Genomic DNA, 15,589 nt, shown 5'->3' with positions numbered 1-15,589 from the left:
TATAAGAATTTGGGTTGTGGATATTGCTTGATAGCACAGGGGAGTTTTTTATGGCCAGCCTGGCAGAAAATTTGCCTAAAAACCTCACTGAATAAAAAGTCGTAATCTCCTGTAATTGTGCTAGTTGTGATACGTAATGACAGAGAGATGACTTTCGCAGACTTCTGTAAGAACCCTTTTTTTTTTTTTTGCATTAATGCCCTGTGTACCTGACATCAAACACAATAGGGGACTTCCTGACACATGTCTTTTGAAGGGTGTCTTATTAGGACAACACCCGCCTATACTGCTACTATGTCTATAAGTCCAAAGAGGAGAGCTATGACTATGTGTCAAACTGACAGACTTGAGACATCAACATACAGTCTTTAGTATCAACGATCACTGTCAAATGTTTAGAAAAGTTTTCAAGAGCTGGGCTTGCCGCAATTATGGCTCATCCATGTGCACAGATGTAATATATATATATATATATATATATATACTAACAAGGAAAATAGTTACTTGTAAAGAGATACCTCTTAAGCGCAGTGATTAAAAACTCTTTCACACAGTTGCAGTCAATAGGAATTTTATACAAGTAACACAAAACTTAACATACTATGTAACAAAAATTACAAAGTCAGCTTGTTAAATGGATATCCAGTAAAAGACAATGTTTGTATGCAGTAAGAGATTGAAAAGAGGGACATAGCTAGGACACGAAAAACATGTATGAACAGATTAAAAATGTACACAATAAAATAGGGCCCATGTTGGGAAACAATACAAGACTTCACCGCAAAGTCCTGCAATTCTTCTTAGAGGTAAAACACCAGATAGAACAATAGTTTCACTAACGAATCACTAGCTAACTACAGTTATGTGCTTCTATGGCTGCATGTTCAGCATAGCACCAGAATACCTCAGTGTTCAAACTGTTGGTGGGTTAAAAGTCTACATGTTGCCTTCATCATTATTTTACTGTTTCAGAAAAACTAAACTTTTAAAGTATAAAAAAACCTGCTGGAGTGTAGACTACTGAAAAGAAAGTTGGTGTAGCAAAACTATCTCTTCAGAAGCCACAATTTTCTCTAAAATTGATCTCCACTTTTCACCTGAAAAATGTTCCTTCATATAATTAGGCCAAAGTTCAGGAAGGCATATTTCACAGTCTGCAGATGGACAGCAATGCCAGTGTAATAGGCCATAGTATATCCTGAGTCCAGGGGTTAAAGCGGCCTAGGCTTGATTATACCCCTGGTATATTATGGCCTAGGCCAAGTTATGCTCCGGGGTATAAATTGACGTAGGTCATTTCATACCCCCTCATACCAGATTATATCCACATTGATATCAGCAGTGTTGAGTGATATACACAAGAATAACTTAATTTTTCAACATTTCAGGTTTGTCTGTGAGAAAATAACTGACTTAAATCTTAAAGTTCTAAACACAGACTTTTATTACTCGGACCAGAAAAACTTCAGTAAAAGTATTAGACTTCCACAAAGATATAATGAGGTAAAGAATCCTGCCGCACTTCTCAGTAGTTACACATTGAATGCAGCTGTTAGTCTGAGTATGATAGAAAGAGATCTGCACATTTTTCAACCAGAGACAGGGTGAGAAAATCAGTGAAGTGATAAGATCAAGTTAGAATTGCATTCTAAGGGTCCCGTTACACTAAATGACGCACCAGCATTCCCGACAACAACACGACCTGGTCAGAATCGCTGGTGCATCCCTACATGATCGCTGGTGAACTGTCAAACAGGCAGACTCACCAGCGATCAGGACCAGCGAGAACTCTGGTAACCAGGGTAAATAGCGGGTAACTAAAGCGTGCGCGTCGCTTAGTTACCTGCTGTTTACCCTGGTTACCAGTGTGCTCGCGTTGGGAGCTGGTATCCAAGGTAAACAGCGGGTAACTAAGTATGCGCGGCGCTTAGTTACCCGCTGTTTACCTTGGATACCAGCTCCCAGTGCGAGCACGCTGGTATCCAGGGTACACAGCGGGTAACTAAGGGACGCGCGCTCTTAGTTACCCGCTATTTTTCCTGGTTACAAGCTCCCAGCGTCTGCTTACAGTGCTGGGAGCTCGCTGATCGTTTGTCTCCCGCTGCCACACGCAGCGATGTGTGCTGGCCAGCGGGAGACCAACGATTAAAAAATGGCCCAGGACATTCCTGCATGATCAGCGATACCCGGCGGGGAGGCCAGTCGCTGATGCGTGGCACACACAGCGAGATCTCTGGCGGGATCGCTGATGCGTCACAAAATCGGTAATGCATCAGCGATCTCGCTTAGTGTGAAGTACCTCTAAGGTAAAAGCACTTATCCTAATGGACAACAGTGTAATCTCAGACGTAAGGACTGTTGTCCACTACCTGTCACACTGTGTTGTAAAATTGATATTCATCATGGGATTAACAACAAAAATACCATCCCACTACGTGGAAGTCAGTTTTAAGTTCTTAAAAAAATAGCATCTAAAATCTACCTAATTAATAAGGGATCATAAAATAGATGTATTGTAGCCTGGATGGGCATAGTTTGACCTAGGACTGTTGATCCCCTGATGCATACTCTGACCTGGGCCAAACTACACCCGGGATTAATCTGGACAGGGGTGAATTTGGCCAGTTCCACCAGACAGACAGTGGGTCTCCTGACTCAAACTTACAATTTTCTATGTTTGTGAGGTTGTAAGTTTGGGTTAGTAGATCCGAGGACAGCCTGGATATTGTGATCCACATATGGACCGTCTGAACGTAGCATTAGGGTTTGCTCACACGAGCATATAAAAACATCGATCCCATTCTCATCCAAAAAATTGATATGATTTTTTTCTCAGTAGTCATCCATGTCCGTATACAAACGTTTTTTTTACTCAGCAGCTATTAATCATTTACAAGACCATTGTAATGGATCTGTAAGAATCGATGTCATACTGATGGTCAGTATGCCATCCATTTTTTTTCTCACACCCATCAGATTTCGGCATGAAATCGCAGCAAGCTATGATTTTTTTCTCATTCCAAATAAAGCTGAGAAAAAAATACACACATCTGCACTGCCTCATTGAATAACATTAGTCCGAGCGCAATCTGATTTTTTTCTTACATTGCACTCATCCGATTTATACAAAAGTGTGAGTGATCCCTTAGTTGTATCAACTACTTCTAGTATCAAAACTGTTTCCGCTTTTAATCTTACTTTATTGTATGCTCCCATAAATTGCAAATATAGCTGTTGATTTTGGTGGAGAAATGATTTGTATTTACCGCACATTTTTCCCTTTACATTGAAAATTCATATCCACACTTATGGTCAATTTATGTACTTTATTTTCATCTTACTCACTGTGCTGTTAATGTTATATGGATCAGAGAGAAATCCTCAATATGTATGTAGTAAAGGCAGGTACCCTCTCGCACCTACTCATAACCTATGATAACCCCTGCACAATGACAGTACCGGCATAGATTCCTGAAAACAAGGAGGTCTAGAAAAATTTTCTTTGCTTATACAACTGACACATTCTAAATATACAATTTTCAGGTTTATTTAACAAAAAAATAAATAGAGCAAAAAATAGAGCAAAGTACAATAGTACAAACAGTCATAGTCAATACCGGCCACAACCAATCAGACATGAACTATTCACTTTAGTGCAGGACAGAATAATTACATGTAGTGTCTTAGCAGTTGCTAAGTAACTGCACATTTACAGTGGTGTGAAAAAGTATTTGCCCCCTGCCTGACCTCCTTTTCTTTTGCATGTTTGTCACACTTAAATATTTCAGCTCATCAAATAAATGTAAATATTAGACAAAGATAACACAAGTAAAGTAAACACAAAATTCAATTTTTAAATGAAGGTCTTAATTATTTTGGGAAAAAAATATCCAAACCTACCAGGGCTCTGCGTGAAAAAATGATTGCCCCCTAAACCTAATAACTGGTTGGGCCAACGTTAGCAGCAACACCTGCAATCAAGCATTTGCAATAACTGGCAATAAGTCTTTTACAATGCACTGGAGGAATTTTGGCCCACTAATGCTTGCAGAATTGTTGTAATTCAGCCACATCAGAGGGTTTCCAAGCATGAACCACATTTTTTTTTTTAACCAATAATTTTTTATTAAATTTTCAGAAAATATTTGAACACACAAAGGGTCAAACAAAACCCATAAACACATACAATAACAAAATACAATAGGTACCTGTACACATTCTACGTATACTCAATAAAACTTGACTTCTTTACCATCCCACAGTGACAGCACGGGAACTCCTGGGTTAAAGCATGATGACATAATCCCAATAATGTAAATTTCATAGGGCCAAATAAGGTTTTACATCTTCAGTGGAAAGGGGCTGACCTCTGCTATCCAGCCATGGATCCCATATACCCTGAATTCTCTTTTTCGCTGAGATGGAATGAGCCAATGCCAATTCATATTGACAATGTATATTAACTTTCTCTTTTATGGATGGCAAACTCATCCCCCTCCACCTAGCCGCCAGAGCTAACCTGGCTGCAATCAAAATATGCGAGAAAGAACCTCTAAGCCCATGCGGTACTTTATCTATGCCAATATGTAAGACTCCCATATTGGACTCCAAAACCAACTGTACTCCATGGACCTTTCGTATTAGATCACCAATATTTACCAAAAAATTAGCAATAACCGGACATGACCATCACATATGACCCAGTGTCCCCTTTTGCCCACAACCTCTCCAACACACCTGAGATTGGTTAGGACCAAAATGAGCTAACTGCACGGACCTTGGTACCACCTTAAGTGCACTTTTTTAACTGTTCTAGGTGATTTAGGCAAGATGATACTCTTGGCACCTCTCTTAAACCCTCCCTCCAAGTCTCTGCGTTAAGGGATATGCCTAGCTCCCCCTCCCACCGAATCATATATGGTAATTTAGTATCAACAGCTGGTGTATTCAAAGCACAATATGGGATGGAAATTCCCTAGATACCGACTCTGGTCTTAGAACTGTGGTCCAAGGGAGTATTAAAAAACGACAACTCTGGTGATGTGTGGATCAGATGCCTAATTTGCAAATACTGATAATATAGGTATCGTATACCTGGATGTTTTGAGGACAGTTGGTCAAAGGAGAGGAGGTTCAGAGCACCATTCATCAAGTTCTGAAGAGTTTCAACCCCTGCATTGATCCAATTATGCAGACCAATGTAAGGGATATGCTGCTCAAAAGCTTTCAAAGAAACATCAGTGAGGGGGATTTTTAATAACTTCAAGGCTATTTGTCCCCAGAAGTCTAAAGTAACCGCCATCGTCAGAAGGGGTGGGGTAAACGAAGTTTTCTTAATCGTCTCACTTTCTAGTGTAAGATGGGTTGAGCCCCTACGAGCATAAAATACTTCAATCTGTAGCCACTTATGAGCATTATCCATTAACCACCAGTCCCTTGCCCTAACAAGGACTGCTGCCCTATGGTATGCAAGCAAGTTAGGGACTCCCATTCCTCCTGCATCATGCGAGTAATACATCAACTTTCTAGCCATCCTCAATCTTTTATGAGACAAAATAAAATGAGTAGCCATTTTTTGAAGAGACAAGATAAATCTAATAGCAACTCTGACTAGAATACACCTAAATTAATATAAACTCTTAGGGAGAACCATCATTTTAAAAATATTAATCCTGGCTATCCATGATGCTGGAATAGATTGAAATTCGTCTAATTCTAACTTGGACTCTTTCAGGAGGTTGGAGACGTTTCTCTTTATAAGCTGTTTAGAGTGTGTAAGAACTATAACTAAATAAGGGATCCCTTCATCTACTCATTTAAAAGGGTATTTACATTCCAATAATCCTCAAGTCATGGACGGAACCAAAACAGGAAAACCTAATGATTTAGTGGCATTAAGTTTATAGTACGATACTTTAGCGAATTCCTCTAACGTGGTGACAATGGCAGAAAAGGATGATTCTATATCGGTGCACAAGATAATTAAATCATCCGCGTACAGTTCAATTTTGTGAATTATCGGCCCAATTTTAATGCCCACTATATTTGAAGAAGCTTGTACTCTTTCAGCTAGTGAAAGTGAAGATGATGGGAGACAGGGGGCAGCCCTGACGTGTTCCGTTAGTTATTGCAAATGAGTTTGACAAAAATCCCGACAACAATACCCTAGCATTGGGGTTGGAATACATGGCACAGATCGCTGACAATATGGGGCCCACCAAGCCAAACTTCGTCAAAACGCTCCTAAGATATCCCCAATGCACCCTGTCAAAGGCTTTTTCAGCATCCAAATACAGGAATGCACTGGGGAGTCCACAGAGCTCCGCTACTTTGATTAAGTTAATCATTCTGCGTGTCCCATCTTTTGTTTCTCGACCCGCCAAAAAACCAACCTGATGATGAGAAATTAATGTGGAAATAATGTGATGTAATCTTAAAGCTAATATTTTAGACAAAATTTTTACATCGCAGTTTAGGAGTGCAATAGGCCTAAAGTTGCTAGGACACGTTGGGGATTTCCCTGGTTTTGGCAGAGTAGAGATTGTAGTTTCTAAGTAAGTTTTAGATATAGACTCCTTATCCCACCATAATGTATACACACGTAGAAGAAAGGGGGTTAGAATCTTCTGGAACTGACCATAGTACTCATTTGGCAACCCATCTGGACCTGGGGCGTTATGACCTTTGGTGGACCTAATGATGGTCCAAATTTCCTCTTTAGTAAAAGGCACCAAGGAAATTTAATTGTTCCTGTGAAACTTTTAGTAAGTTAATGCTTTGCAAGTACTGATCAATCACCACTGGAGAGGGCTGGGGCTTATCAGGTACTTCCCCTGAATTAAAGATGAGTAAAATATCTAGCAAACTCATTCACAATCTCCATTGCCTGAGATGGGGATGATATTTAGAGATTCCAATTGCTTGAGATGTTGCACTTTAAATAGGACGCTTGCTGTAAAAAATCCCCCTTATAACAGCCTTATGCGCTGACCACAGGGATTCATCAGTTACTTCCCTATTATCATTTTCATGGAAATTATGTGTCAATTCCGCCGACACTCTCTTTACTACTTGTAAATCCATAAGGAGAGACGTATTCAGCCGCCAGTGTAGCCTGGTGACGCAGAGCTAATTTCAGGGATACAGGGACATGATCCGACCATGAAATCAGACCAATATTCACTGAAATGCATCTACCCAATGCCTTATTGTCCAATGATGGAAGGAATAGACAGTATAATCCTTTTCATCAGCATGGGATTATCTCCAAAAATCTTGTAGATGGTATTCATTTATTAATGATTTCAACTCCCTCCGGACTCGGACTGTCATATTGGAACAATATGCAACTCTGTCCCCACATATGATTCTCTCACACTTGGCTAATTCTGATGTTTTCTGGAAAACATTACGGATGAAGGGGTATTGTGCTTCATTTGGGGCATATAATACTACCAGAGTGCATACCTCTCCATTTAAGGAGCAAATTAATATAAGAAATCTGCTGGGTCTGCATGCATATGGAGATTTTTAAAAGCAACCGTATTTTTGATCATTGTACAAACCCCTGCTTTTTTACTCGTATTGTTAGCAAAAAAATGTATGAGGGAATTGTGGATGATGAATCCTGCAATAGTCAGCCTACAACAAATGCGTCTCCGGTAAACAGATAATTTCGGCTCGTGACTTTCACACTTCCCTCTATAACATAGATCTTTTCACCGGTGAATTCAGTCCCCATACATTCAGGGATAAAATTTGGATACTCATGATATAACACAAAATTTCCTATACCTATTCATCTTAAGCACAATTAACATTCCCCGCACCCCCACTATCAAGACCTGGTTATGTGTACACAAGCCTACCCAACATATACAATACTGTGCGAAGATATCAAGTATACAAGTTCTAAAGTATAGCTCATACAAAAGACAGCAAAGCTGAACAAACATGAAAAACAAAAGCATGAACCAAAAAGCAGGATGCAAATTTTCAGATGTATCCTACAAACATCAGTTATATTCTGCAGACACAATAACTGCATGAGACATCTCCACCTTCTCTCTCAAGTGAAGTTGCTCACAGTCCTGGATCACAAAGATAGTAACCCTCCACAAGGCTCTAGAAAAAAGAACCATATTCCCCCCTCCATATCAGGCCAGAAAACCACTCCTGGGCAATCTTTTTCCCTTGTGACTGCTGCTTAGGAACAAAATGAATTTTCCAACTGGTACGTTTATCCTCCACTTGTTTAGGGGAATGACAGACCACAATCCGCCCATCATATAAAATCAGCAGCTTTACTGGGTTAAACCCCCATCTATAACTTGTACCAACATCCCGAAGGGCTTAACACATGTGTGCAAACTCTCTCCTTTTAGCCAAAGTCACAGCAGATAAGTGGGAAAACTTGGAGACTCTGCAGCACCTCAGGCAACACTGGACTCTTTCTCATATTTTGCATGAATACATCCTTGGTGGTAAAAAAGTGCAGTTTTGCCAATGTATCTCTACGGAGATCCTGATCCACATGTCTTGGCTTAGGTGTTCTGTGAACTCTGTCAACCATCAAATCTCTGGGGGATAATTCATGAAGAACAGCCTGAAGACATTTTTGCATAAAGACAGGTAACTCTTTATCAGTAACCCCCTCGGGTATACTGCTTACACGGATCTTGTTCCTACCGGGTCTATCTTCAAGGTCATACACTTTATCACTGAACCGTGACAATTCCTCTCTGAGCACCTTATTTTCATCCACCAGAGCATTAAACGATGTAGTGTATTCAGCTGTTTTATTTTCCATATGGCTTGTGCGCTCTACCAGGGCTGATATCTCCCCTTTCATTTCATGTAGCATAACATGCATATCTTCCTTCAGGAAGGCCCTTAGGGAAGTGAGAAGTCCCTGCATATCTTCTCTTGTTAGTGGGCCAGCACACTGCTGCTGATCTCCCGCAGCACCCGCACCTCCCCCAGAGCCCAGCGAGGAGTGCAAGGACCCGATGGAGAAGCCGGCACCATTTTACCTGCGGTCCCCACGGGCCTTCCCCTGGCAAGCAAGTCGGGCAGTCTTGGCGGGTACCTGTGCTTCTGGGCTCGGCCACGTGTCATCATGTGCCTCAGGCAATGTGGAAGCTGATGCCGCTTATGCTGAGGAGCAGGGAGGTCTGTAAAGGCCGATTTGAGCTGGTTTAGCTCCGGTGTCTCAGGAGCTCTTTAGCTATGCAGCCTCCACATTCAGCTTGCAGGCCACGCCCCCATGAACCACATTATTATTATTATTTATTATTATAACGCCATTTATTCCATGGTGCTTTACATGTGAGGAGGGGTATACATAATACATACAAGTACAGTAATCTTAAACAATACAAGTCATGACTGGTACAGGATGAGAGAGGACCCTGCCCGCACATTTTTAAGTCATGCCACAGCATCTCACTAGGATTAAGGTCAGGAATTTGACTAGGCCACTCCAAAGTCTTCATTTAATTTTTCTCAAGCCATTCAGAGGTGGATTTGCTGATGTGTTTTGGATCATTGTGCTGCTGCATAACCCAAGTGCGCTTCAGCCTGAGGTCGCGAATAGATGGCCAGACATTCTCCTTCAAGATTTTTTTGGTAGACAGCATAATTGATGGTTCCATTTACCACAGCAAGTCTTCCAGGTAGTGAAGCAGCAAAATAGCCTCAGACCATCACACTACCATCACTATATTTAATTGTTCTTATGATGTTCCTTTTCTGAAATGCTGTGTTACTTCTATAACAGATGTAATGGAACAAACACCTTTCAAAAATTTTAACTTTTGTCTCATCAGTCCACAGATTATTCTCCCAAAAGTTTTGGGCATCATCAAGCTGTTTTCTGGCAAAGCTGAAACAAGTCTTTATGTTCTTATTGCTCAGCAGTTGTTTTCGTCATGAAACTCTGCCATCCAGGCCATTTCAGCCCAGTCATTTTCTTATGGTGAAGGTATGAACACTGACCTTATCTGAGGCCTGCAGTTCTTTGGATGTTGTTATAGGGTCTTTTGTGACCTGTTTAGACCTTTTTCCATATTGATAGATCTCAATTACTTTGTTTCAGAATTTATTTGGATCGTAGCATGATGTCTAGCTTTTGAGAATCTTTTGGTTTAATTCACTTTGTCAGGCAGGTCCTATTTAAGTGATTTATTGATTTAGAACAGGTGTGGCAGTAATCAGGCTTGGGTATGACTAGGGAATTTGAACTCAGCTTCTCAAAGATGTGATAAATCACAGTGAATTTATATATATATATATATACATATATATTTTTTTTTTTTTTTTTTGGGTGGGGGGAATCACTTTTTCACACAGGGCCCTGTAGATTTGGATTTCTTTTTCCCTCAGTAAAAAATGCCTTCATTTAAAAACTTCATTTTGTGTTTACTTGTGTTATTGTTGTTTAATATTTAAATTTGTTTGGTGATCTGAAACATTTAAGTGTGACAAGCATGCAAAAGAATAGGAAATCAGAAAGGGGCAAACACTTTTTCACACCTTTGTATGTCTCTGGTAGCATAATATAAATTCTCAAAATGTAATTATAAAATGAGTTCATTTTATAGACCTTATTGTGATAGCAGAGCAAGACTTCCTAATGGATAGTCATCTTATTGGGCTGCTATGTGTCATTATAATAAGAAAAAATATGCCATCAGTGTAATTAGTCTTGGAGCTGGGGCCTCATACGTGATCATAAAGATACATTATCCACCCCTCTCATCAGAAAGAGCAATTTTTTAAATTATTTTTATAGAGTCTTCTATTCATAAAATCCTCCCAGCTGTCCATGTCATGTGACTCAGTCCGAGCCATCATGAATTGAAAGGAGTGCACAGTTAATGATTCTCTCAGTGTTTCATTGGTACAAAGATACCCTGTTCAGAAGCTGTCTAGGCTCCACAGTTTACTCACCCTGCCGAAAAATACTGATTCTAGGAAAATATTTTATAGGTTATATATAATATGACATCATAAAGCTTTTACGTTTCTTAGCATCCTGTTGTTATCTTGGATACCAGATTGCTTTTATTCCATTTTCACATATACGGTCATCTGAAATACTGTTTGTAAGTCCCAACACATGAATTCCTTTGTACACACCAATTACCAGTTCAGCAGAGACCTAATGTTACCCCAAAGTCGTGTGACCCACAAGTCTGCCCCCAGCCGACTCATGTACTGTATTTCAGGAGTCAGCATATTCCAACACAGCTGCTTGTGCTTGGGTGAAATGTTTTTTCTGAGATTATATCCTTGGATAGACACTTGTCCTAAAGGTTGCCATGGCTGTAGCCCAGATTCTTGTATTTTGCTTGCATCTACTGGGCCACCTCCTGCTATACATTCTTGTTTAAGTTCTTCATTTCTCCGCCTTAATTCTATGACATCCGTTTTCATCCTTTCCACTCCATACTTCTCTACCTTTCTCCAGAATGTTGCGTTGAAATGTTGGTAGATAAGTGTGTCTAGTGCATTCCATTCCTGGGCTAGTCGGTATAGCTCTGGGCTCAGACGTGAATGACTGGAGTCTTTCCGGGCATTCAGTTTAAAGTAAAGTATGTCATCCATTTTCCAACACATTAAGTCACGCAATAGCAGCAAGGACTCATCAAAATACTCTAACAGCATGACCAAATGAAAGTGCCTATCAAGGTGATTTAGTAACTCTGATACCCTGGTTTTCTCTATTTCCATTTCATTGTCATAACCCAGATCAAATGTCAACAAGTTATGTAGGTAGTGAGCATTGAATCCGCCAGAGTCATAGTAGTTTCTTGGGCTCTGTAGAAAGGTGTCCATCTTCTGCTCACTAGAAGCACCTGGTAACTTCCAAGTTAAAGGCACAACATGTGAAAAGTAGTGAAATGAAGATTCAAAAAGCAGAGCTGGATTTCTCAGCACTGTGACAAACACTGTGTCTGGGGGTATAAGTAGGTTCACCTCTGAATGGCGGTATCGCATGTGGTTGCATATTATATTATAGCATATGCCAGGATGGTATCCCTCAACCTGCCAACGCTGGAAATAGCTTGGGTAGTCAAAATCATTGCGACCTCGTGGGAAGGCAAAGTGGAGCCTATGCTTCTCTCCATAACGGAACAGGATGTTAAGGATTGTGCTGCTACCTGTCTTGTGAGTTTTAAGAAACATAAGATTATAGTGGGGGAGGCATCGTAGTTTGGATCTTTCAGTGGAATTGGAGTTGGTTAATAGGGATTTAGGTAGTGCAGGTGGATGACACTGGAAAGATGCAGGGTCTCTGAGAAGAAAAGAAAGTTTTCAATTAAACAAATCTTTTACATATTACATAACTAGGCTAATTAACAGGCAGCCCTACTTGCTATACCTCCCACAATTTTGTAGATCCACAGAGAAGGAACCCTTGGTGGATTAACAATGAGAATAGAGGACTTTGAATATCACACTTATTATATGTCTGTAAAGCTGTTTCTTCCTTTTGGATTTACAATTTTTGTGGGTCCCTTAGAAGGCCTACCATCAGCAATAGTAATTGCCTACAGCTGTCAAAAGTCAGTACAATAGGAACAGGATGTACAGAGTCAGTCCCACACTAAAATGAGCCACAAAGACTGGATTGGGACCCATCGAGACTTAACCATAATGAAGGGTTTCAAGTCACTTCTTTTGAGCACTAATAATACACAAAGTTGATCTTTAGGTAGATATTATTATATCGCCTTTATATAGGCATTATAAGTGCGCTCCTGACCTCTGCCCTGTTTCTGTTCAAGCAGATTTGTCACTGGATTTCACAATACAAAATAATTTCATAAGGTATGCAATCTCTCACAGCTGGTTGGGCGAATGTGCTTACTAGGAAAATATGAATCTGAAAATATGAAAATGTCATAATGGCTGTATAATCTTTTTTAAGGTTTAAACACAATTCCGCCCACATAACCTAACTGACATCTCCTCTGTGTCCATCCGCCTTGCAACTCTCATACTGCTCAGCCAGTCTGGGTGGGTAGAGATTGAATACAGGTTGACTATTAAGCTCTCTCTCTTTAGATGGACTAATAAAATGATCAGTATTATATTAGGATTATACAACCATTCTGACATGGATTATCAAAGAAATCATACAATCACACAATGGGTGTAAGAAATCTATGGAACAATATATGGAATTTGCATTGTGAAATCTGGTGATAGATCCGCTTTCAGAATCTATGTGTAATGGACAGCATACCAATTTAAACTTAGACCACAGAATAAATAGTGAGCTGTCAAGTCAGACTAGGTTTACACACATACAGCGCTCTCTGCTAAGCAATATGTTGCAGTTTTTGTTAAAGTCCCTGTAAAAAAAAAACAGTATTCTGATGGAAACATGGCCATAGTGACTCCGTCAGGTTCATTGAAGTGAATGATTCCGTCGGAATACTGATTTTCAGAGATTCTGAAAACCCCTGAGCTTTGTATATGGTTGAACCTAGCCTAAGTTATAATTATATAAACAGTATATAAGATTAATAACATTTTACATGTTTATACTGAAGTCAGATTACTTACTCTGTGCTGCTGAAACTAAGTGGAGGAGCTGCATATGAATACAGCAAGATCAAAAAAGTGGTAAGAAGTGTTCCCAAGACTAATCCTTTCCATACTGATCGGCAGATCTTGCCCTGGGTCTGTATACACATCATCTGCAAAAGAAGACACAGATAACTGTTATGCTGGATGACTATTATCTGGTTTATGTATGTACTGTATGAAAAATACATGCAATAGAGAAATTGCAACCAACTAGTAACGTAAAGAATTCATATTCGTCTGCTACCTGAAAGAAACTCATAGCATACCAATCCACAATCATCAACATTTAGGATATCGGTGTAAATATTTCATGTTTTTATGTCTAAATATTGCAATTAAATCAATAAAACCCCATAATAATTGACCATGACAGTAGTCATTGAATACAATTTTCCAAGTAACACACTTCAGTGGAGATGTTGACCTCTTATGCACCTTGGTAGCTGAAAAAAAAAGTCATTCACAAGCACAGTTTGAGGTGTTAATGATTCATTAATGTTTACCCTAACAATAACAATTCTACATACCCGGCCAATTGATTTCATGAAGAATAGTTAAAATAATTGTACTCACTTTCCTGTGTATACATGCTCAACCGCAAAATGCCTTCAGGAATGTCTATGGAAATGTTAGACTAGGTTGCTTGTCTATTGCCACTTAGTTACTTTTTAGTTTTGGAGGCTGGGTATTGTATAATATTTCTGACCTTGAGAGCCACATTCAGCTTTGAGAGAGAGTAGCGAGGCACATTTAGGTCTAAGAGAGAGTCGCAGGCCATATCCAGGTCCCCCCCCTCACAGTAGCAACACAGAGCCCCCATTACTGGTATAATGACAGCCAAAGCTTTTCCACAGAAATCACACCGCGACAGTATACCAAGATCCAAAGGCTCTCACCATGCCTCCATTCATTAACAAACAAATAGGGATGCACTCTGTAGTGCTAAAGCATGTAAATATGAATAGCATTAGTGCTCTAGATAAGAAAAAAATGGAGATATTTAGCACATAATTTGGCCAATTCATGCATGCCCAGCAGCCAATGACAAGGCAACTCCGGATTGCTGTGAACATGATTTTGCCCTACAGAGCGCAACTTTGCTTGTTTGTTATATATAGAGATGGCTACTCCTATTTTGCACCTGTACACACCAGTTTTCTGATTTAGAAGTGCCAATCAGTGTAACGGGCTGGGTGGTGGAACCCCTGTGCCAAAGCCCAAGGAAGACCTGGTGGGGCATGACTAGGAGCCTCACCCAATCCGACCACGGACACGCAGCAGTTAACGACACCACAGTCTGTGGGGAAACATTGCAGGTGATCCAGGTGCTACTCCAGGACTGACCTTGGGTAGATGGTGGCTGACCCATAGGAGCGGAGAGCTGGAATGGCCCCGGGGGAATGTCCAACAGATGTAGGCAGGTAAAGATGATGAAAGGAACCGCAGGTATAAACAGGACAGTGTGAAGGAGAAGTGAGAATTGGTGTCTGCAGCTGGCTCTGCTGCTGTCAAGGTGAGCACTGGCAGGTGCAGTTGGCTCTGCTGTCATCGAGGTGAGCACTGGCAGGTGCAGCTGGCTCTGCTGCCGTTGAGGTGTGCACTGGTGGGTGCAGCTGGCTCTGCTGCTGTTGAGGTGAGCACTGGCATGTGCAGCTGGCTCTGCTGCTGTTGAGGTGTGCACTGGTGGGTGCAGCTGGCTCTGCTGCTGTTGAGGTGAGCCCTGGCGTGTGCGGCTGGCTCTGCTGCCGTTGAAGTGAGCACTGGCAGGTGCAGCTCGCTCCGCTGATGCTGAGATGAGCACTGGCGGGTGCTGCAGACTTGGATACAAGTGCAGGGACCTGAGAACTGACAAGCGGGTGAAGAACAAACTCACAACATTGTACAGGCACCTCCATGTTGGAGGAGGCGGTTTAAATAGAAAGAGACCTCCAGCAATTGGCTGGGGACACTTTAGAGGAACGCGCATGGCCCCTTTAAGAGAGAGGACATG

At 40.8% G+C, this 15,589-nt stretch overlaps 1 protein-coding gene across 3 annotated transcripts in view; it reads right to left on the bottom strand.

Annotated features, from left to right (window-relative positions):
• Window positions 1-554: 554 nt before the first annotated feature.
• Window positions 555-15,589, bottom strand: part of GAL3ST1 (galactose-3-O-sulfotransferase 1) — a 192,784-nt gene continuing 177,749 nt past the window's right edge. For all 3 annotated transcript variants that reach the window (XM_073554809.1, XM_073554808.1, XM_073554807.1), the window contains 2 exons: window positions 13,576-13,709; window positions 555-12,298 (listed from right to left, as the gene is read on the bottom strand). In XM_073554809.1, the coding sequence (XP_073410910.1) occupies window positions 11,143-12,298; window positions 13,576-13,709 (1,290 nt within the window). In that variant the 3' untranslated portion in view covers window positions 555-11,142. The remainder of the gene's footprint in view (window positions 12,299-13,575; window positions 13,710-15,589) is intronic.

This window comes from Dendrobates tinctorius, unplaced genomic scaffold (assembly GCF_039654945.1).
Source record: "Dendrobates tinctorius isolate UK_male_01 unplaced genomic scaffold, ASM3965494v1 ptg000213l, whole genome shotgun sequence".
Classification (NCBI taxonomy): domain Eukaryota; kingdom Metazoa; phylum Chordata; class Amphibia; order Anura; family Dendrobatidae; genus Dendrobates; species Dendrobates tinctorius.
Note: the sequence above shows the minus strand (reverse complement) of the source record. Positions and strands in the feature narration are given on the sequence as shown.